The sequence below is a fragment of the Ambystoma mexicanum genome, chromosome 4p (assembly GCF_040938575.1).
Source record: "Ambystoma mexicanum isolate Mex_15411 chromosome 4p, UKY_AmexF1_1, whole genome shotgun sequence".
Taxonomy (NCBI): domain Eukaryota; kingdom Metazoa; phylum Chordata; class Amphibia; order Caudata; family Ambystomatidae; genus Ambystoma; species Ambystoma mexicanum.
This window is the reverse complement of record NC_090927.1, coordinates 178,178,163-178,202,953: the sequence shown is the minus strand read 5'-3', so window position 1 is coordinate 178,202,953 and position 24,791 is coordinate 178,178,163. Positions and strand designations below refer to the sequence as shown.

The 24,791-nt window shown below is 44.3% G+C and overlaps 1 protein-coding gene across 1 annotated transcript in view; it reads left to right on the top strand.

Annotated features, from left to right (window-relative positions):
* Positions 1-24,791, top strand: part of EPHX2 (epoxide hydrolase 2) — a 1,142,911-nt gene that overhangs the window by 111,346 nt on the left and 1,006,774 nt on the right. The window contains exon 2 of the mRNA XM_069605642.1: positions 11,655-11,739. Within this exon, the coding sequence (XP_069461743.1) occupies positions 11,655-11,739 (85 nt within the window). The remainder of the gene's footprint in view (positions 1-11,654; positions 11,740-24,791) is intronic.

Sequence of the window (24,791 nt, the reverse complement as noted above, 5' to 3'; positions counted from 1 at the left end):
CAAGTGTCCTCCCTTTATTGGGGCTCTCCTTCACTCGGTTTCTTACTTCCCTCTTCCAGGGCCAAGGGTCACTGCTGCTCTGTTACACATCCCCTCTCCTGGGGATCACATTCACTCTCTCTTTCTCCCTCTATCTTCACTGTAGCATACCCCTTTTCTGGACATACAGGCCCCTACATCCCCTATCTGGAGCATTCCCCCTCCTCTTGGCTCCAAGGGACTATCCTCTTCTGTTACACATCCCCTCTTCAGGGGATCAAAATCACTCTAGATTTATTTGTTTTCTTCCCCCTTTTCCTTTGGACAAGGGTCCCATTGCTCTGGTCTCAAGGGGCTATCCTACCCACTAATTGGAGCACTCTTCTTTCTGGAGTCTTAGGTGCTCACCTATTCCTCACATGTGCACACCTCTGTTCAGGGTTCAAGCAGCTTACCTCCCCATCCCCTCACTGGAGAACACCCCTCTTCTGGTGTTCAAGGTGCTCTTCTCCCCCATACTAGCACACACCTCTCTTCTGGAGTTCAAGGGGCTCTTCTCCCCTCACTGGAGCCCACCCCTAATCTGGGCTCAAGGGGTCCTCCTTTTCTGGTGTTCTTTAGCCTTCTCCACATATTCTTCTCCTCCTCGGCTCCCATCTCAGAGACACTGTCAGTGGATCTAACTCTCAGTTTTAAAGCCCTAGCTGTCCCCTCATTGGCTGAGGCAAACTTAAAATTGATTGGTTAATTGGCTTCCTGTTTCAAGACGAGGAAGGAAGTCGGACAGTGCTACGCGGCGCCTCCATCCACCCCCTTTCGGAGCTAGATTCCCATATCTCCTCTTATTCTCTCACTATACTCCTTTATGTAAAAACCTGATGGCTATGAAAAAAGGAAAAGGATGCTGTGTTCTCAACAATCACTCCATTCAGTCACACTAAACCCAATTTTTGCGTGTTCCCCTTAATTGATCTGCTCCACACCTTCCCTTTCCCTCCTTTACTTCTCCTTGCAATCAATACTTGCGTGCTTGTGGTATTCTGAGAGCCTCTGTTTGCGGTCTATCCACAAATGGGGGCCTCCCTGACGTGGCACCTGCCCGACTCTGACGAGCTAAGCCGGGACCCACAAAACATGCCTCGTTGCGTACACGTTTTTTGTTTAAATCTGGTCAGCCATAGGTGGGGGTTGGTCTTTCCAGGGAAGCCCTGGATCTTGCTGCAGTACGGAAACGTCGGGGAATATCACGTCGGATGGTCATCAAATGAAGGCGCCCACTCCCCGACACAATATCCCAAAATCAGAATAATGGACACACCCCAGTAGGGAATGAGACCAAGAGAGAGATTCCAAGTAGAACAACGTTTATATAAGATAAATTGTTCACGCAGAGAACTCTGCTGCCCGGAGAGTGCTCTGCCAACAGATACACGGATAGCACATTAAGAAGGCATCCAGTGTCATAAATGACATCACATTACAGTATACAATCCCGCAACTCGATTAGGTCAAATCATCGGCGCAGTATGGATCCATACATGTTGACCTCATGGGATTGGTGGGTGCTTAGGCGTCACTCCTACAGCACGTAGGTCAGCTGGGCTCATCTTTACGGGTTGAAAGTCAGGCCGGCAAAATGACACTTTCCCTGACTAACTTATTTTGCAAAAACAGTATTTGAGAGCATGAGACAAATGATACTCGCAAAGTCAGATCGGAATGTGGGTGCTTCTCAGAGTTCATACACAAATTATTGGCAGGCATTGTACCCTCTGCACCCCGGTACCCATAAACCTAGTATCCCCGTCCCAGGTCCCACCTTGAAGGTTTTGATCTACCTAACGCCTCATGGTACAAATAAACAAGTGTTATTGTTAGAAAGAAATATATGCGTGTCTGAGGTTGGGGCTCTCGAGGGTGTCTTCGTTGGGTCACTACAGGGGGCCAGATGTGTATCTGTATCAAAGAACAGAGGGGCAGGGGCCTGGTATTTTACAGCTTAGCAGGGTGAGGGTCGAAAGGGGCACAAGCAGGTTAGTGGAGTCGGATGGGCTCTTAGGCAAGGGCCTGTTCTGGTCTCACACAGTGCAGTGAGCTCATCTGTTCTGGGATGGTACTAAAGGTTGCAACAATGAATCGGTGTACTTCCATGAGAACAGGGGTTGTGCAAAGATAGCAGGAGGCAGTGGGGTGGGGGCCTGGGCTGGTAGTGTGCAGTATGGGACCAAGGGAGAGACCGGCTTTTAAAGATAATTTTCGGGGCTGGTAAAAGATGGCGTCTGGTGAGTTACCTAAAATGGGGTCTTTGTGCGTTAGTAAAGCCTAATTCCATGATTTTCTTGTTAGTAATTAATAAGTAATTAACACAGATTAAAGTTGGATGGAAGGGGGAACGTCTCCCACCTTCAGCACAAGTGAGATGGTCTGGGGGTGTGGAATAGACCATCTCCCTCCCAACAAACCAAAGGGCCAGCACATCTGTGTTTCACAACATCAGCCACAAATACTTTTGTGAGCCCCTAAACAGGCACGGAAAAGGCCTTTCATCTGCATATACAGTATATATATGGATGTACTTACATTGAGAATGCTTACTGTGTGTTTTTTTTCATTTATTGCTTTAATAATTCCTCTTTATCGGATATGTTTATGTTGCAACATTTGTCCACATTATTCAGTACTGGGCAGAGAGGGAGAAGGAAGTGGGTAGTGTTGTGGGTCTGAGGTGAGGTCTACTTCCGACTCTAGCACCGTCATTGCCAATGCGCCATCTAACAACTGTTATCAAATTAACTATATCAAAGTTATCACAAAGTTATCACAGGGAAGTAAGATGTATTCTCGTTTCATTTATTAAATCCCAATTCAAATAAAGTGAAGTGTGCTTAGGTTAGTTTCAAGCCTGTTCGCTTTCCTAATAATAAATGAATGGGCAAACATTCCGAAAAAGTTATTCATTTGTCCCAAAAAGACAAATACAGAAAAATATTTAGGTTTTGGATCCTTGGTTTGGGTAAAAATCAGATTTTCAACGTTGAATTTTAGAACTGTTTGCAAGTTGTGTATTGTTCACTGCCATCTTTGATTGATCACTGCCATCTTCGATTAAAGTATCATTTGAGGTTGTTCGTCACTTCAAGGGCAGGTGACCGCAAACCTTCACCTTGGCGACTCTTTCACAAGCTCTGATGCGCAGTTCATTCGGATACCTGGCCAGCTCATTGCGAGCGTCCACTGTCTCAGGTATTTCCATCGCTGTAGTTGTTTGTCATCACTCAGTACTCAACATTTTTGTAGACGGCAAGAAGACTTTACTGAAGCATGTTGGAATGGAAGATGTCTGTTTTATGTGTTGCAGGTTGCCAATCCCAAGATGGTGATCACTATCCGCATCACATAACAAAAGAGCAGTTTGTGAAGAGAAGTGCTTTGTGTATGATATTGAGAGTGGGTTCGAAGGCAAATCTGTGCGCTTATAAACACTCCTGTTTAAATCAAATACTTGACAGGAAGTTATGAATGATTACCAACCGCGAATTCCAGCCAGCCAATCAGAGTACATGGAACACAGGGTCAACCTACCAATAAGACCTTCCAGGATTTTGCGGTATGAAATGGCAAATTTTGCGGCATGAAATGGCACATTTTGCGCACAAACCTTTATTTATTGCAGCATTTTTGCGGGACATTTTGTATTAACTGGAGGGTGTACGATTGCCACATTGCAGGAAATAGGCAGAGTGCAAGGCTACAAGAGAGCCAGGGTAGCATTAGTATGTATCTTTTGTATTAATTTAATAGGAAGAGTCCCAGATGTCTCTGGTTTGGCAGAACAGTGTTTGATTTGGCCACATTTCTGGTTTAATGTACAAGCCTATTTAATAGTATTAACTAAATTGATCATTTTCAATTGTAATGCTGTAAATATTCCCCTTCTATGTTCTCCAATCCCCCAAACACCCACACAACTCTCTCACCAACACACATCTCACCAACTCTCCATCACAACTTACATTCCTTAACCTCTCACTCTGTTTTACAAATACTCACGTGCTATGTCACACTGTCAAGTCACAATTTGCACTGCCCAGCCCCTGCCAAATTCCAATCATACTCCCAACTCAAACCTTACACTCTACAATTCCTCCCGCAATATACAGTCCTTCATTCTTTTGTGCTGCTTCTGCATCTTGCATCCTTTCTCCCATTCTATCGCACCTTTTTCCCAATCTGCAGCTCACTGCCTCTTTCTGGCTAACCGCTTCCTCTCTGCTTTCTGGCTCACTGACCACACGCTCCCTCTACTTTCTGTTCCTCTGCTCACTCTCAGATTTCTGGCCCACCGCATCACTGCTTCCTCTGCTCTCTTGTGCAGCGCTTCCTCCTCTGACCCACTGCTCTCCCTCTGCTTTCTTGCCTATCACTTCACATCTCACCCATCACTCTCCCTCTCTCTCATAGTGTAACCATTTTTTTATTTTTTTAAATGTAGATTTTGACCCAGTTCCTCAAATAATGGGGCATTTAAAAAAAGAACAGAGGATATGCTATTTTTAGACAACCCATTTTTGGAAATGAGCAGGTCACCTTATTCTCAAAGGTGACCGGCGCATTTCCACAGGCTTGAGCTGTAGCGCAAATTGTGCGCTGGCCAGCTGGCTTGAATGGTGTTCTGGGTTGTTTGACCGAAGTGTAATTATTTGCGGCAGAATTGTCCGTAGTCCATTTCGCTTTGAATTGATTTGCACTTCAGCCAAACAACCCAAAATGTACCTTTCACCACCACCCGACCCCCTCCCCTACTTAACTGCTTGGTCGCTGCCACTTCCCCCGCAACCCTACGGTGCCAGATCCGTCCCTCTAACGCGGGTCGGATCCGACTCCGCAGGGTCCCTTTTTCATTATTTTCTTTTTTTTCTGTCCCCGCCTCCAATTTTGAGGAAAAAGGGGAAAACACTTCTGCAACCACCCTGGACCAAAAATACTGAACATGGAGAGCGGGTGACAACCCGATTTATAAAAATCGATCGAATAGTACTGGACGAAATAGGTCAAATTATAACATTCAATAGATTTTTGCCATCAAAATGGTGTCCCGACAGTGTTCTGCAAGCTCCCAGCGCCTTTCACAGGGACAGGCCCTCCAGGTACCTGCCGCCGTAAAATGCGTCCCAAAAAATGCATTTTTGTCCTGTTTGAGGAACAGAAATGCAAGCAACACAGCAGCGGTTCATAACTTAAATGAAATGCATGACAGGGTCAGGAAAGACCCTGCCATGCAGTGGCAGTCCCACATCTCGTGCTGGTAGGGTTGACTACAATTTCTGCACATTTAAAAGTGCATCTTGCTTTGAAATGAGGGATGTGCTTTTAAATTGACAGAAACGCCACTTTGTTTGAGAAGGAGGAGAAAAAGGCCATCTGAATGGGCGCTCATATAAAATGTGCCCATTCATGTGTCCCTTCTGGATTGGGCTGCACTTTTTTGGGGCGCAAGTGATGAGATGTGTTAGCGCATTTCATTTCTTGTGTAAAAAATAAAGTTGAGAACCTTGCACCCTGAGTACTGAGTATTATTTTTTTTAAAACAGTAATTTTTGCAGATTACTTACAAAATATATTGTTTTTTTAAAAGATGCTGTTTTTGCACAAAATGGCAGTTTTTGCGGCATTTTGCGCAAAACGGCCGTTTTGCAGCATTTTGCGGGATCGCAAAATCACTATAAGCTGGAGGGTTTGGACCAATGAATGTCATTGTTCTAAGCTGCCAGCTGGCTGCGTCACCTGATTTTCTTTGTACAGCCTTGTGCTAGCTACTCTACTCTGCCTCTTTGCGTCTTCCTTCGCTCACACTCAAGCACAAACATTCCAGGCATTCACTGAACATTCTCTCAGTGACATGACACAGTCCCACTAGGAAGGGAGACAAGATAGCAGGATACAACATTGCATGTATTAGAACATTAAATATTTACTCCAAACATGAAGAGGTTGATAGAACAGTTTGATCCTACCAATTGAATTAGGTGCCACAATCAATCAGATGAGATCTTTGGATGTTCATGGCATACAATACAGTTGGTATAGGTTTTTTAAAATTTCATTTTCAGTTGAAATGTTTTTGTGTGATTGCACTAGCTCACTTTATTGTACATAATTATGGAAGTCATTATTTTTAATGGAATGACTGTGATCAAGTTGGAAATAATTGTAATAAATATACATTAGTGTTGAAATGCAGTCCTTCGGCTCTGTCTGATGAACTATGCCCATGAGTGATAATTGGGTGTTGGTAATGGAATTAATGTATTTATTTTATTTATATTGCGGTGGAACAGAGCCCATAGGCATGGAAGCGCAGGATTAGACAAACATACCAAAAATAGAGATTCCAATGTCAGAAGGAGAGTACCCAAAAAGGCTAGCACTCAAGCAAGAAGGTCTTCAGTGAATGGTTGAAGGATGCCAAGGAGGAGCAGGACCTTAGATCTGTGGGCCGTCATAGGAAAGCAGCCATCTAGGACCATGGACAGTTTAGCTTTAGGGGTCAGCAGGAGGCCCGAATTGTTGGATCTCAGGGTATGTCTAGCTGGAAGCCAGCCCAGGAAAGATGACAAGTAAGTTGGCCTTTTTCCAAACAGACAAGAATGGGCTATGCACAGAGTGCGGAAGACAATCCGCTGTTTAATAGGAAGCCAGCGCAAGGATTTTCTTGCCACTGATACGTGGTCAAATTTGTGCAGGCCACAGACCACTCTGACGGCATTGTTCTGGACCACCAGGAGGTGATTCAGTTCCCCCTGACCTACACCCTGTAGTAGGCTTGAGCAATAATCCAAATGGGTCCCAATAATGGCTTGTACCAGGGTGGCACAAGAGCTTGAAAATAGGAAGGTGCAAATCTGTGCCAAGCGCTTGATATAGTAGGAGGAACAGGATACAAAATGGCTAACGTGAGCTTTCATACTCAGTTCTTGGTCCAAGATAACTTCCAAGGTCTAACCTTCGAGAGAGTTTTAAGAAAACGTTGAGCCACTTTAATATATTGGAACACAGGATCCAGGTTATGGAGCTTGAGAGAAGTGCCAACAATCATGATTTGATTACCTGTAAGAGGGATAAGAAACTGGGCCTCATTACGAGCCGGGCGGTAAGGGATTACCGGCACCGGTATGGGCACCGGTGCTGGTAATCCCTTACTGCCCTACTACGAGTTCCCTTTGTGGGTCCTCCCTTAACGCCTGGTTTTTCCAGGTGTTAAGGACGGGACCTACAAAGGGATTCTGGAGCTATTAACGGTACCGCAATTTGCGGTACCGTTATTAGCGCCTTCCCCATTCCCATTGAGCTCTATGGGAGCTCAAATGGGAATGGGGAAGGGCCCTGGTGAATGGGTAATTACCGGTCCCGCCAACCTTGCAATGGACCGGTAATTGCTCCATTCACCAGGGCGGTGTCGGTAGGGTTTTGGAGGCAGCCATGGAGCTAATAGCTCCATAGCTCCATAGCTACTTCCAACTTCATAATGAGGCCCACTGAGTGTCGTCTGCATAGTTTGCGTTAATTACATGCTTGGACTCCAGAAATTCAAAGAGGGGCAGGATGAAGATATTATACAGCTTGGGGGATATGCATGAACTCTGGAGAACCCCACAGGGTAGTACAAATCCCTCAGTGAGAGCATTGTCGCAATGTACTCTTGCTGTTCGCTCCGTCAGAAAGGAAAGAAAACAGCTGCCCGCTTCTGGAGAGAAAGCGGCCAATTCTTGGAGTCGGGTGGCTACTATGGCATGGTCCACCAGGTCAAAAGCGGCAGTACGGTCCAGAAGCATTAGGAGAGCTGTTTGTCCCTTATCTAGATGTTGCATGATATTGGTTTCAGATCCAGCGCAGTGGACTCCGTACTATAATGGCTTTTGAAACCTGACTGTTTAGGGCCTAGAATATTGTGATAGGCAAGAAAATCTTGTATTTGTTGGTGGGCGATTTTGTCTAGCATTTTTAGACGAAAGGGTGTATTGGTTATGGCGCGATAGTTGGCTGCCACGGTTAGGTCCAATGATGTTTTTTTTTATAGGGGGCTGATCCATGCCTGATTAATGGAGGTTGGAACATAGTTTTCCAGTAAGGAAAGATTTACAAACGTAGTAATTAAAAGGGCAAGGAGGTGGGCACAGGATTTAACAATTGCCGCCGGGCAGATGTCCCCTTACAGTTGGTTGCTTGGTTTTAGTTTTGCTAGCATATTCAGGATGACCACATCAGTCACTTTAGAGAACACAAAGCGAGGAATTTGGTCCACTGCTCTTCCTGTGCTAGATACAGGATTGTCCTCCACTAATGCATTTCTATTAAATGTGATGGTGCTTTTGATGTTAAGCATCGAATTCTGGATGTCTAAACACCACTTCACATCCTTAGTGACTAAGGAGGTGGGTCGACATGGGTCCTCTAGTTCTTTTAGAACCTTGAAGAGCTTCCTCGAGTTGGAGGAGGCTCCCTTGATTCTCGTCTCATAGAAAAATGTCTTGCCATCACAAACGGCCTGTTTATGGGTCTAGACTGCCAAGGTGTAATATTCCTTATCCTCAGGAGAGACGGACTTCTGGCATCTCTTAAAGGCCTTGTCTTTCAAAGATTTTAATTTCCGGATATCCGAGGAATATCATTTATTTAATGGTTGTGTCTGTACCAGTCGTTCTTTTAATGGCGTGAGATTGTTCACTGCCAGAGACATCATTTTGTTATAGGCTGATGCAATTTCAGAAGTGAAGTCAAGACGATCAAGATTGTCTAATACAGGAGCAAAGAAAGGGCTCATAGAGGAAGGGGTCAATTTGCGTAGATTGCAACATACAACCTTTTGTATAGGAGGTGCCAACCACTCAACTGATCATAGATAACATGATAGGCAGATCAAATGGTTCTATTATTGCAGAAATCATGATTATAGTGCCTTTTTATAAGGTAAAAAGTGCATATGGCACTGCACTTATTTGGGTTAGAATGACCCAGGAAGTGAAGGGTGCTTTAAATATCACACACATATCATAAGTGTATAAAGATATATCATGAATAAGGGATGCAAAGTGAGAAATGCTTAAATAAAATAATAATAGCTCCCAGAAGAATTAATACCATGTTAGACAAAACATTTTTAAAAAATGGATAACTCAAGAACAAAATGGTGTCCAGTTCTGAAGCATGTGTGAAAAGCTATGACTCATGCCAAGAGTTTTCAGACAAGCAACACAGGCTGATACATTAGAGATAGTCTTTGGCAGCATCTCGCAGTGAGATAATTGGGTTTGTGAGGTTAAACTTGGAATTTGGCAGGAAATGCAGACACGATTAATGATGAAGCTAACAAAGGCAAGGGATTCTTGGATACATTTATCTATATTCTTAATGGGAAGAGCACAATGTGCTTCATGCAGATCATCATGAGCGATCAGCTGTATTATTTGGCACCATATAATAGAGTTTATCTATTTCTCCACAGTGTAAGGCACTAACTAACTTGGCAGGACCTCGGAAATCAGATAAGGAGTAGGTATTGATGTGATGAATGTGGTTTGGCAAAAGTTGTGAACTGTCATAAATGAGTCCAGCCAAGTCTAAAATAAGTATCAGTTTTTTTCTCCTGTCTGTCTCTGTCGGATGTTCATGGAAGCCTGGTGTTTGACAGAGTGTGGGTACCAGGGCCAAGAGTTCACCTTCATTGGCGAGATCCTCTTTTTTTTTCATCGTCAGCAACTGCTGGATGGAGATTAGAAAGGTGGTCAGAGCACGGGCATGTATTTACATCAACCATTTCTAGCATTAGCCTGTGGGAAGCCACCCAAGCAAGAATTCTGCTGCAATTATCTGATGGTTGGTTGATATGTTGTGTGAAGTTTAGGCTCTCTAATGTCTCCTGTGTGTACCTGGCTAGGTTGTTTTCTGGGTCATTAAAGCCCAACTTCAGGTCGCCCAGAACAAGTACCTTTGAATGAGGCTTTAATAAAGAAGAAATCAAACCACTAAAATGGATAAGAAAATCCAGCATAGTCTTAGGGGACGGGAGGTGATAAATTGGGAGAATGTTAAGCGTGGTGTTGTGGTCATTTTGCATTTTTGCGTGCAAGGTTTTGCAATATATAATGTTTATTGAGTTGATAATACGTATATATTCAAAGCCTTGCTTAAGATGAGGATCACACCCCCACCTTTCCCTGCTAGGTGATCAGCTCTAAAAATCATATAATCCTGGGGCACGGCCAGCGACTAAGCAGGTTCTGCTGCTTCATGAAGCCAGGACACTTTAATGGCGCAGATATCAATTCTGTGTTCAGTAAAGAAGTCAGCGACTTCTGTTGAATGCTTTATCAATGATCTGGTATTTAATAGCATATATTTCAGGACTTTTTCTACACCCAAGCCATCCTCGTGATTTACGAGGTGAATAACCGGAGGAGAGAGGGCATCCAGGTTCAAGTCTGCATACATGGGGCTTTTTTGTATCAGAGTGTTGATGAGGCATGCTATTATTCATGCAGCCTGGCATACCGTATGTAATCAAATGATAATTTAGGGAATTCTTAGGAAGTTCCCTGTCTTCCTGCTTGGTGGGAATAGGATAAGTCCCGAGGGTCTGAAACTGGGCCTGCAATGTTTCTTTGAGGGTATCTAATGTTATGATGGGGAGATAGTGGATGCAACCCTTATTGTCCCGGGCATAGCCGCCCCAGTGTTATTCTGCTGCGGCCCTGATGAATAAGCCGGGGTGGCTGGAACTATCAACCCCCACAGACAGGTTCATTAAGAATAGGGCCCATACTGGGATTGAGTGCAAGATCCAAATATTTGCTAACAATAGAAGCTCCTTTACGAGCACCCATGTTGCCTGTAAACATCTGTATATTGAGGTATTATGATATGGCAGTAAACGAGGATCTTAGCTTGTGTCAAAAGTAATATGCCCAGGATGCCCCAGAAAAAATAGCAGTGCTAACCGGCCTAGAAAACGAACTGGTGCTAATGCGCTGCAATGTCGTTTTAAGGGCCAGTTATACTGGGAACTGTAGTTTGAAGGAACTGCAACATATGCGTGTCGCTCTACTGAAGGAGAGCAAACGACAAGCAGACAAAGCTAAGATGACCTGGGTAACACCTACAGGACCCGGATAGTTAAATCTAGAAATTTTGTTTGAAACACACGCAAATTACAAGGTTAATGCGGCGAGCCAATCAGACAAAGGTGATCAAGCAGTCCTTACTGCTTGGAAAGGTATTACAAAATGCACCTAAATAAGGCAATACAAATCATAGCATGCACAATAAATGTGTCCGCTCTGATTCAATCAAAGAAATGTGGGAGAGCACACCACACTTGTAACATGCGAATATGTTGAACGTTTGCTACTGGAGATCTACTTTTATAAAGTCAACTGCTCTTCATATTAGAGCTGGTTGCCGGTGTGATGAGACATAGTTGTGTTGGCATACAATTATTATGTTGTGTTAAGGGAAGTACACCATTGATTATTGGAATATGTAATTTAACCTTTATATTTAATGGGGTCTGCTTGAAATTCACTTCTGTAGGAAAGCCTCCCTACTGGTATAATAGGAAAATGTCTTGATAGACAGTAAATGACTAACCTTAGTTGTCATTGTCTTTCTTTTATTTCCAGGAGCTTTCTGCAGGGTTTCCTTACAAAAGGCAACCCGGATGGCCCTTTTGCAAGGGCTGAACGAGGGCAAATCACATTTTCCGAGGTAAGAAAAGGCAATGCTCAAGGAAAATGGCTCATAGTTTGAAAACAAATCCATCCTAAATGATCTAATTTTCGCATTATTTTCATTGTTTTTCAAAGAAGATGGGCATGCTGCAACCGTTGATAGCACTTGGCAGATTTGCTGGACATGACATATAACCTCTTGCTTATGTTTTATCAGTCAGGGTCATCATTTTGCCGGCCGTAATTTGCCCACAAATCCTCCACCAAGGAAGTCCTTTGAGCTCTGCGAGCAGAATACATTCGGCAAACCAGCGAGGGAGGCATTTTACAACAGTCAATAAGCAGATGGCTTATTGGCTGCAACAGCTTTACCCCAGCAGTTCCACTTCCTTGATTGGCTATCATCTCTCAAACAGAGAGCAACTAGCTAATCATAGAAAGTGGACTTGGGCTTCGAGAGATTGTTCCAGAAAGTATTTGTCAAAAGCTGAATAGCTGGATTTCAGCCGAACTACAGTTGAATACACACTCAAAGTTCCGTACGCTCCTACAACATGTACATAGTCTAAAATGTTACACATTTCTCATAGATTGGCACTAGTACATTCCTACCTATTTAATGAATACAGCATTTCTGTCAATTGCAACGTAGTGCATTGCCATCAATAGCAAGCCTAAAGCACCAGCTGCAGATCAAAACTTAAAACATATATACAAAGGTCTGGGAGCCCCTCTACCGAGAACGAACATGAACAAATAACCTGTTTGAGTGGAAAGAATTCCATAGAACAGGGTATTTGACCCATGTTCGTTCTCAGTAGCGGGGCCCCCACACAGGCCCGGCATCATGCATGGGTGACCTGGTCGGTTGCCTGGGGTGCCACATTAGCTCGCCATTAGTCCCCCTACCATGCCAGCTCGGGGAGACTTTCATGGGCTCCCCCGGGCTGGCAAGGTGGGTGAACGTACCCTCTTGAAATGAAATGTGCCCTGCTCTTGTGCTGGCGTCAGGTGGGGTGCTTTTCATTTCAGTAAGTTACTGCTGCTAAACCAGCACGTGCTGGTGTGGCAGTGGCGCTCCATTTAGCAGAGCAACCCCCAAATTTGGTGCCCCCTCCCTCCCTGCCTTGATTGAGGGAGGGAGAGGGGCCAAATATCACCCCAGCCCTGCCAGATCTAGGGCCGGCCCTGGACCCACACTTAGGATTGTGTGTTAAGTGAGGTTACACTCACTCACAAAAGGTACATCTCAGATCCTTGTTGCACTTTGTTTTAATGAGTATCTTTTCCTAAAAATTATAAATCCAAAATGAGATTTTTTAGGTAGTATGAGCTGCACTGGGTATGGCTGACACTGAACCTGTAAGTGCCGTAAATTAACTAAGCATCTTCAACATTTTCCCAGATCGTACCCAGTAAATATTATTGAAAAATGACTATTCCGTCTCCATTTTATTCCTCATACAAGTCATTCATTAGACATATTAAACACACCAACTACATGGATGGAGGGCCATAAGTGTTCTGCTTAGTGGTCCATATCACAGTAGAGTGGCCCTAGTGAGCCCCTTCAAGGCACTTTCTATTAATCAAACCTAAACCTAATTGTCAAATTACACAATATACTTCAAACCACAGTTTCAAATAAATGAAAAGGAAAAAGAAACATCTAAATATTGGTACATGAAGTAATTCAAAAATCATAATGATTGTAAGTGTAAGACACAATTATCTGCAAATAGACTCTTAACTTAATAGCCTTAAACCTTCCAACTGTCATGGTGACCTTTGTCCTGCACTCATTATTAAGGAAGCAGCTCACGACCTAGCACCATTCATCACTACGTTCATCAACTCCTCCTTTAGCTCTGGGATTGTACCTGACAATCTAAAGGATGCGTGGGTCATCCCTCTCCTGAAAAAACCTACCTTGGATCCCAGCATACATACAAATAACAGTGCAATCACTACTGTCCCATTTCTACTAAAAATCCTCGACCGAGCTGCGTATTTACAAATTCAACAATACCTTGAATCAAACAAACTTCTGGGACTCAGGCAATCGGGGTTTCGGCCACGCCATGGCACTGAAACTGCCCTTATCGATTTAAAAACGCAGATTGAAGATCTAAAAGACAAAGGCAAACTTGCGCTATTACTTCTCCTGGACCTCTCGGCGGCCTTTGATCTTGTCAATCACAAAATTCTCTGTCACCACCTCAAATCAGCTGCACACTTCTCTGACAAAGCTTCAACCTGGATCAGTTCATTCCTAGACAATAGATCAATGCGCGTGTTCTCTCCACTAGCAGCAGCCCCACCTGCTCCTGTCTCTTGTGGCGTGCCTCAAGGGTCCTGTGTCTCGCCCACGTTGTATAACGTGTTTACCAAACCTCTTTTTGATATTCTGGACCATCTGGGTGTCACGTATACTAATTATGCTGACGACACCCAGATACTAATCCCTATCACAGGTGACTACACTACTGACTCCCTCGCCATCAATGCCATCTACCAGGTCATCCAAGCATGGATGGCCCAACACGGACTCTGCCTAAATGATGAAAAGACAGAGCTCCTCATTCTTGGTTCACCACAAAAACTCACCAAACTTGACCCTGCTTTTAAGTCCTTCACCATTGATGGGAATATTATTCCTACTGCTAAGGGCACAAAAACTCTAGGGATTTACATTGACTCGACCCTATCCTTGACTAGACAAACCAACTCGGTCTCATCAGCAGTGGCTTATACTTGTAAGCTTATTACTGCATGTCGCCCGTTCCTCTCTGCAGCTAATTGTGTGACCTTGGCTAGGACCCTCGTACTCTCTAAGGTCGATTGCTGCAATGCCCTCTACCTAGGCACTAATCGCTGTAACTTAAACAAGTTACAAATTGTCCAAAACAATGCGATCAGAGCGGCCCTCAACATTCCCAGGCGCCAACACATAGCTGACACTATACGCAACCTTCACTGGCTCTCAATCCCTCACCGAATCTCCTTGAAGTCTCTGGCTCTTACCCATAAATGCCTTCACAACCAAGCTCCTTGTTATCTGGCGAACAGATTTGCCCTCCATAGCTCCACTAGACCTCGCAGATTGGCCCAAGCCAACTGCCTCGTCATCCCACGATTCAATCTCCAAAGATCAGCTTCCCTATCTTGGCAGCTAAATTATGGAACTCACTCCCTAATGAGCTGAGAGCAGAACCCTCCTTTCTGAGATTCAAACACCTTACCAAAGTCTGGCTGTCCTCCCAAGACATCTAACACCGGCTCACTGCCTAACTTGTACTTATGACAAACCTTTGTATATACATTCTGCTTGTCTTCTTATTGCTATTTTTCTGATTGTAAATTATGTAACTCATCTGTAAACATTGTAAATAATGCCATGTTCGGCTTTCATCATGTTGTATCTAAGTTATGCGTCCGGTTGCCCCTGGGCCTGGTGCGCTTTAGAAATAAATAAATACTAAATACTTAATTCTAAAAACTTGAATGGATCCCAAGTGCAAACAAGAGGCAGCACTAGTTACCTGTACACCATGTAGAGTGTCACCCCTTAAGGTTAATACAGTTCCTACATGTATTATATTTAGCTATCTTTGGTAATCAAAATCTACAGAAAGTATTTAACAATGTTTTGCCAATAGTATTCAATTCTCCTACCTGTTTACATTCCTTTGTGCATCTTTAGTTAAGCTCCATTGATCATGCTAATGTTCAAATGGGTATGGTTCCTTCTTACTGTTGTGAACTAAGCATATACAAACAGCTGTTTTGATTACCATCAAAATTATTAATTGTATTAAGTAATCCTAACTGACCATTTTAGTTTTCTTCTTACCTTACTCAGTTATTTTGCTACTATTTCTTTCTGCTATCAATATTCCTTTACTTCTACCACTATTCTTTAGCAGAGCTAACAATCTGTTCCTAATGGATAATTCCTACATGATGTAATGTTTCCAAGATGCGTGACATGATAACGTGTCTGGTTTGGCATTCCTTATTGTGCGGGTGCCATTTTAAAATCTTTATTTAAAAGTACTTAATAGTTCCAAAGAATGGACGACTTTTCCTGAGCAACAACCTGTTGGTTTCAATTGCATTGGCAGTGGTTGCTATCTTTACATATGCATTTCATGATTCGGATTATTGTGTTTCTTTGGGTGCACTCCTACTTGTTCGACTCCCCTTGTGAATGCATATACTCATGTTTAATTTTGTGGGCGATTCTATTCCCACTGTATTTTCATTTTGATTAATCAATTCCTGCACCTCCGTATCAGCATTTACCTGATATAGTTGCTGATCGAAGTTCTATATCTATGTTATGTTTGTGCTTCATTAATTTGTCAATTTATCACATTTCAAAAGGTATGTGTTGGAACCATATTTATGGGTCCAATATGTGTTATTTCTTTTAACATGGAGCAGTTTAAATTTAAACTGAAACTTCAGTCCCTGTAGTGTGCTAGTATAGTAATTTTGGGTCATACTGCCCACAGCCAATTGGAAAAGCTCCCTTTGCTCTAGCCCTGGATGCAATCTTCAGATTTTTGACTCCACGTTTTGTTTTGTGCGTCCTAGTAAATCTCTCTACAATTTCTGAGTTTATATAATTAACAAAATATTAAAAAATGTAATTTCTATGATGGATCAACCATGCTCGACCCGGCTATGGTGGTTTACCGTCTGCAGTCGTACCCGCCAATGGATTTCCCGTCCTCGTGACTCTTCGTTATTTGGGCTTACAGCATAAATGAAGGCAGAAAGAAGAGTCTCTTCATGGCCTGCACTCAATGCGGCCTCAAGAACATGTTCGTGGAGGACCATCATGACTACTGCCTCCTTCTACATCATGTCAACAAGGATTGTGAAATATGCCAGTCATTTTCAAATAAAAGACTGAGAGACTGCCATTGGAGACTGGTGGCATGTCTCGACGACGCCGGGATGCCTCTGTCTTAGCCTTTGTACGGAGTCATGCCTCACTCAGGCAGGGCAGAACGTGCCAGCGAACTACCTCTAGTAAGAGGTCAAGATCTAGTAAGAGGTCAAGATCGCATGACGAGACATTGAGGGGCAGGAAGAAGACACATCAATCCCCCTCAGTAGGTTTCTCCTCAGAAACAATGTTGGCGCTCTATAAGACATCAGAAAAGTCTCCACGACAGTCCACATTTTCCACTCAGGGTATGTCGTCTTCTTCGTCCTCATCTAAAGATAAAGGGTCAATGACAACACCGACAATGCATACACCAAGATCATCGTCTAAATCATTGTCAACGAACACGACCCAGTCAACAACTGCAAAAGCCTTATTGACGCTGACTCCGTTGATGGCAATTTCGTCGACGGGTACAAAAACCAGCTCTCCAACGACCTCAAGAACCTCATCAACGTGTACATAAACTACTGTGTCGATAACCTTGAAAGCCTTGTTGATTAAGACTATTGCTAAACAGCCTACACCGACTGTGCCACCTCCACCAATGGCGCTATCTGCCCTGCAAACGTCAGCTTTGACAACATTTGGGATCACCCCAGAGAGATCCCGTCAACCTGCTGATGCTATGGTGGACATTCCTCAACCATTGCTTCAATTGTCAGACCCCTTGCCTGTGTCATCAGATGAGTAGTTGGCGTTTGTACCTCCCAGCCCAAGGTCGGACATGGCCCCTCGTAGAGCAACACCTGCTCAGGGGCCTTCCAGTCAAGAGACTCCGTCACCAGGTTGGGTTCCACCAGCTCCTTGCGATGTTTCATTAGACATTCTAGCCACCCTAAAAGCTCTAGTTACCAAGCTACATCACAGGTTGCCAGATCTGCAGGGACCTCAAGCCCCACAACCAGGGTTTAGTGGAATACTCGCTCCCCTCACCCTGTGAGGGTTCAGCGTCTTCTAAGACCACTTCAGCTGCCTGGCACTGAGCAGGAGGAGGAGGCCACGGACGATCAAGTCTGCGTCCACACAACATATACATCAGACAAATTCTATGACATTGTGCCAGGGGATTCCCTAATGGACGAGATCAGTCCTTTCCCGCTGTGATGGTTAGGGCTATCAAGATGTTCGGCCTCACTCCAGAACAACAGAAGAAGGATAGTCTAATATACCAAATATGAGAACAACAGAAACAATCTGTTTTTAGCCATACCCCTACTAGAGCAAGTGTAACTGGAGGGACGGCCCTATGTGAAAGGACTACGGGCTCGAAATATATGAAACAAGAAGGCGTCCTGCCACTTGTTTTTTAAGACATACCATGGTTAGTGTATGTTTTGTTTATTTCAAAAAGTGTTGGCTTGAATTAATCTGCCAAAAGCACTGCTGCTACCTGCACTTTATAGTGGTAGGGTGCCATTATCAGTTCATGGCTCTGCCTTTCGGTCTCCATTCGGCTCCTTGAGTATTTATCAAATGCCTGGCTCCAGTGGTGGCACGTCTACGCTGCGGTCTGCCAGACCTGGACGAGTGACTGGTGAGGGCAACGTCTTATACTGTGACGGCGCACAGCACTGCTTGCAATCCCTAGGTTTCTCCATCAACTACCCAAAGTCTTGTCTCATCCCAGATCAACAAGCTCTGTTCCTAGGAGTGCACCACAACATGCTCTTTTGCACATTGACCCCATCAGAAGAGAGGGTTCAAGCACTCCCTGCCAAGGTGCAGCAGCTTTCCGCTATGCCGACTGTCTCTGTCCGCAGCAACAATTCCATGCAGGGCATGTTGTCATCTTTCATCCCCCTGCTACTTCACTGCAGGCTGTGCATGCGCCCCATGCAGGAATTTCTCAATGTGCTTTGGATGCACCAGGTCACTGTCACCACAAACGCTTCTCTGGAAGGCTGGGGTGCACATTCGGAGGACCAGCATGCCAGCGGTCTCTGGCCGTAGGAGGAGAAAGCTCAACACATTGAGCTCCTAGAGCTCTGTGACTTTTTTTGGACACTCAAATCGTTCTTCCCACTTGTCAGCAGGAAGGTGGTGCAGATTTATACAGAGAACACCACCACCATGCTCTACATGCGCAAGCAGGTAGGAACAGACACTGTGGCACTGGACATTACAACATCAGATGTTCATCGTTCCTTTTCACCTCCCAGGAGTTCAGAATATAATGGCGATTTCCCTCAGCAGAGAGCTCCACTCCTCTCATGAGTGGGAGATGCAGAGTGGACAGCTCCAGCGATCTTTCACCATTGTGGAACTCTGGATAAAGACCTCTTTGCCACCTGTGACAACAAGAGGTGCAGGGCTTTTGCAAGCAGGTTTCTGAAGCCGGAGAGCTTAGGGGATGCCTTCAAAATTCAGCTGGTAGCATGAGTGTTAAGTATTTTCAGACAAAATCAGTGCAGCATCACATTTATTGGACTGGTGGTTAACATCACAATGAATGTAGGTTCTTATCTACATCACTGTTCTGGGGGCCGTCTCTTTAACTTTTACGTTTGCCCCACATGGGTTTCCCTCTAGAGAAACCTGCTAAAGGCATATCTCACAAATATATAGACCTAGCTGCTCAAATAATAACTAGAAACTCTCATAGTCCCACCAGCCTTTAGGTATATCTTAGATATTGTTTCCAGTCCACGAACCTTAGTCTGTCCCGTCTTCTGAAAGAGCTGTATGTTTCTGTTTGTCAATGCTTTTAATGTTGCATGATTGCTCAGTGATGGTGGCTACTTTATTCAAATGATTGGCCCCAGATCTGTTGTCAACATTTGGAGCCAGGTGAACTAGGGGTGTGTAAAATTTTTGGAAGAGTGTTTGTTGTATTCACATGTTTATACCTTTGCTTGAATGGGATACTTGCAAACTGAGACAGAAAGTGGTGACCAGTGGAACGGTTTGCTAATTGATATATGGACTGTAAAATACAAAATATCGCCACAGGGGAGCTGCAAAAGGATCAGAGTATAATGGTGTTCTGAAGGAGAGTGGGGAAAATTGTAGTATTTGATGCTCACGATGCCAGAGGGACAGAGTAGGGCACTTACGAGTATGCTTGGGCTCAGTAACATCCTAAATATTGAAGTTGTCAAATTCATAGCAGGAAGCAGCACAAATGAAAAAATCTTGGGATATTACCATGTTTATTGCTGCTTTACTGTCAAATCAAGAAGTCTGCATAGCTGATCATAATCTGTAAATTACCTTCTGCCACCAAGCTAGTGTCTTGTTGGAGAGTATCTTCACTGCAGTTGGATCACTCATCAAAGAGAGACGGATCGGTTTTTAACCGCCAAACTTTTAGAGGCTGTCCATCATAAAAATGAATTGGCAGTGTACTCTGCCTTGTTTACTGCTGGCGAGTCCATATCCAAAGAAAAACGGATGGCTGTGGCAGTGATTCTCATGAGGACTCCTAGGATGGTGCTGAAGTTGAAGGGTGGCTTGATTTGGCACCTCCAGACTGTAAGGCCTCAGTGGCCATGAAGCGGGCCTTAACTTTGGGTTTGGTCGGAGCTGCTTAACTATATTTCTCTGGGATCTGCCCGGGGATGCAATACCACTGTGTGGGATGCATGCCATGGTGCTATCCTCATGCATCCAGCTGGCCATAGAGTTGAAGCTGTTGCTGTCGAGCGGCAGACTCTAATTCCTGTGCTTGCGTTTGAGTGTTGACTACTGCTACCCACCTGCAAAGGAGGGATCTTTCATCGGTGGGCTCCTGAGGGCAGCAAGGACAGGAATTAGGCTGTAGTTGAGAACTGTATGACAAACTGGAAAATGACCAGACCATTTGGTGCTAGCATCACCAGTCGGTTTGTGGAAGATTGACCTTCTGTGCTGGTGCTCTTTGGCTGCTGGGCCATATCACAATATCGGATAGACTGTTATCAATGCCAAATCCACCTTCCTGTCATGTCAGGATTGAGGAACTATAGTATCAAACAGACAATTTCATTTGACATGCCCTGATGCACCCAATAGCAGGACTACAAAGGATGCCCTGGCAGACCATCCTCGTTTTTACAGGTTTTAAGGGGCTCAGTCTGACTGTTAGAAATGTGTCATCACATCATGCGGTCACTCTTCTATTGGTGGCTTCCCTCACTGCCTTCTTCCTATCACCAAACAATGATCTTTTTCCCATCCTCCACCGGCTCCTTCAGCTTCTTCCTCAGTTACTCAGACTCTATCCTCATTCATTTGGATTGTCATCCTGGCTTTGTTATTTGAGATTATCAGGTACCGCTTTTAGTTTGACTGCATTCTGTTAATTCCGTTGTTTAATATTTTGTATCCTCTCTATTTACTAAGTCATTTTGAATTCTGTAACATCATTTGTCTCTAGAACCAAAGGTCCTCTAGGGTAAAGAAGTGCTCTGTAAAATAGAATGGAATGGATTAAATGCAGTGGTAGTAGTTGTAGGATGAATATGTGTGCCTCCAGAAGGCAGCAAAGACCTGTCCTCACATTAGAAGCACTAGCAGTATTTCATTGGTCGGGGTGCCCGTAGTATAATTTCGTCACAGAACAATATGATTTTTTTTCTGTCTTTTCTCACTTGATTCCAGTTATTGTTTTTTTAATTTTTTTATAGTTTTTTTGTTTTATTGGTTCAACAGAAGGCAATTGTTAACTTTTAACAACACAGTCATCAATTATTACTACTCATCCTGTTGAGTTAGTCTCTCAGTCTTTGCCAATTTCGAGGAACAGTTCATTAAATTCGTCATCGTCCTTTATTGCTGTGAAGATCCGTTCCAACAGTTCCAGGACGTCCAGCGTCTGGCCAATTTTATGAACTGTCATTAGCCACTCCCACCACTCCTCCTTTATGTTACAGTCAAATGGGGTCGGTGGTTTTCTCAAATACCTGCTTCTGACTCTTTGAAGTTTCGGACAGGAGAGAGCCAGATGCCTCGTTGACTCTATTATTTCCAGATTTTTACAGAAGCGACATAAGGCACCCTGTTCACCTATTTGCTATCTCAGGAACTGAACTTCCCTCGATGGTAGTAGGTTGAGTCTACACCGCATCAGGAGGTCACGATAGTAGGGTGAAGGAAATCTTTTCATATATGGGGTAAGTACTTCAATGCTTTTCTTTCCCAAATGAAATTGTGGCAGTGTCTATTATCCGCCTTTAATGTATCTGTTTCCAGCCAGTCCATTTCCTTTAGGCGTCTCTTTGCCTTATCAGGGCTTGTTTTGAGGGTTTCCATTTTGATGTTATTATGAAGAAGTACATCAGAACATTTTTGCTTCCATGCTCTTAGAATTTTGTCTCCCTTGGTATTCGATAAGGATTTCAAGATCTCAAAGGGAGCTGCAGGACTGTCCACTATGCATTTGTGATAGACGGAGATTGATTTCCAGAGGACTATCAAGGATATGGATTGGAGTCGCAACTCGTGTCTAATTGTTGCTATTGTCAGACAGTTAGGGAGTCTAAGAATTTTCCACCAGAAGTAGGCCTCTAGTTTTCCCCAAGATTCCCATGTTAGATTTAGGAGAGTCTCAGCTCCATGTGTCAAGATGGGTATTACCTTTTGTTTGAAAAAGGTAATAATAGGAATCATGGAGTATGCTCCATATCTCTCATATCTATCCTATAGGACCCACGATAGCTCTGATCCTTCCAGCTTAGGTGGGAAAGCTCCTACAGTTCCTTGAGATGTTTGCATGTCTGCCATATATAAGACAAATAAGAAGGGGGCTAAGGCACAACCCTGCTTAATACCTTTGGAGGTCCCGACCGTGTCTGTTGTGTCACCTCCCTTTGATACAATTATTTGACTTGTAGTGTCTGTGTAGAGCTCTTGAATCGTTTCCAATAAATCCTCAGGACAGTGCCATTTTTTTAGTTTTACCCATAGACGATCTCTACAGACAGTGTCAAAAGCCTGTTCAAGGTCTATGACTTCTAAGTACATGGTCCCTTTTGATTCCAGGGCTCTTAGTTTTAACAGGTTTTGCAAGAAGAGGTTCTGAGAAGTACCCGCTCCCGTCATGAAGGCCGTTTGGCGGTTGTCCAGGATCCCGGCCTTAATGGCCCATTTATTTAGGTCTCTTAACAAGATCGATGAAAAAATCTTCCCAATGGAATCCAAGAGGGCTATTGGCCTGTAGTTCCTCCGGTTCGTCCGATCCCCCTTTTTAAAAATAGGAACTATCAGGGCTTCTTTCCAGGATGATGGAATTGTTCTGGTTTGTATAATCTGCTGGAATAGAGCCAGGAAAAAGTCCGCCCAGGCTTCTCCATTTTCTTTTATCATCCCATTTGAGATACCATCTGGCCCGCTGCCCTTGAAGAGCTTAGCTGTTTAACTCTGTATATTATGTCTTCCTTATCGATATCTATAAGCCAGGGTGCAAAAATATGTTTTTTTTAGGTGATTTTGAGGCCAAATTATCTCTAAAAAGTGCTGTAAAGTGGTTCACCCATGCTTCCGACGGAAGGAAATTTAGTGAAACTTTACAGGGGGATTTAACCCGTGAATTATTGGCTCTTCAAATTGGAAAAATTGAAATGGAATTTAGGATTAAAATATGCAATATGAAATGTTAGCTTTCTAATAGCCCTGATTTGATAAGGACACTGGTGTGTCGAAACACGTGTTATCCTAAAGGGCATTGAGTGGTAATTTGCCGCAAACGAATCAAATTGCATAAATCCCAACAAGTTCCCCTATACAAGTGTGGCGCAGTTTTTTCAAGTGTGTGGCGAGTTTCTTACATGCTTCCTTTGATACTTGATTCTTAGTTATGGCGGGTTGAACCTCTTCTCCCTTGTTTATGATTTCCCACTGGGATCGTGCATTACCAGTCGTAATTGCTGCTAACATTTGTTCTGATGCTTGTTAATCTGCTTAGAATCACATGCTGTGCATATGGTCCGACATCCAGTGGTAACCGCGGAGTATTGCATCTTGTCTTTCGTGGACAGAAAGGGGACATTGGCGTGTCTGTAACTGTCCATTTCGTGACATGTGTAGTACCCAAAATCCCTCACGCGCCGAGGTCCCTCAGATTGTTTTTTTCCCCCCAGATAACTGGTCGCCCAATAGCAGAGCTCTTACTAGAGACATTGTTTATCTTTACTGAATTGTCGGTTTATTCCCCGTTAAGTCACTTTGTCAATAAGAACATCTTCGACGAAGACTACGGGGGAATTGTCTACGGCTGTGGATTTCGGCACCTAAGATCCGGCGGCCAGATTGTCCAGGTGGTCGGGCCCTCTGGCTGACCTATACAGTAGGGAGAGTGGGGTCAGGGTGGCCATATTGTTTTAGTATGTCTTTCCTCCTTTCCCTTTTGGTCTGGTCATCCTTACCTTTTGTTATGGAAAGGACTCCCTTTAGATTCTGCCCTAGGTGTAGGGTCAGATATCCTTGGAAGGACGAGCACAGGATGTGTAACTCCTGTCTCCCCCTAGAGCACGACGAGAAGCGGTGTGCGGCGTGCAAACTCCTTCGGCCCAAGACCCTTAAGGAGCGCTGTGTAAAGCGGTGGGCCGCGTACGGCATGTCACGTGTGGAGCCCTCCTCCCCCACCGCCACACCAGCCGAAAGTGACGGGGGTACTTCGGATGACCAAACGTCCAACGCGGATGTTATAGACCTTGAGGCGGACACTTCTAGGTCTGCCACGCCCATCCCTGACCCTTACAGGCTCGACTCAGGTCTTGCTACAGGGACCACACTCAGCGACAGGGGCGTACAATCGCACCGTAACACTAAGCACACAACCCCTATGCCAATTTCGATGGTTGCGTCGAAAAAGGCGAAAGCGCCAACAGGGCTGTCGAAATCTTCGCCGGTTCCCCCGGATCGCTCTGATCCACGGCCTTCCCCGCATTCGCAGCAGCGCATGGCGACTGGGCAAACAGAAAAGACCAAGGGTGCTACTCCTAATCCTACACACGTCGAAAGTCGGGAGCCCGACGCTTCGATGAGTTCCAAGGCCTCTATAGGCCCAAAAGGTATGACTGGGCCTCTACCGAAAACCCGTCCGCTAAACCTCCCGGTGGCCCGGACGGTCTTTCTGCTGCCAACAAATCATCGCAGCCTTTGTCTCTCGACGATTCGGCGACTATCCAAAGTAGCATCGGGAGGATCGCAGC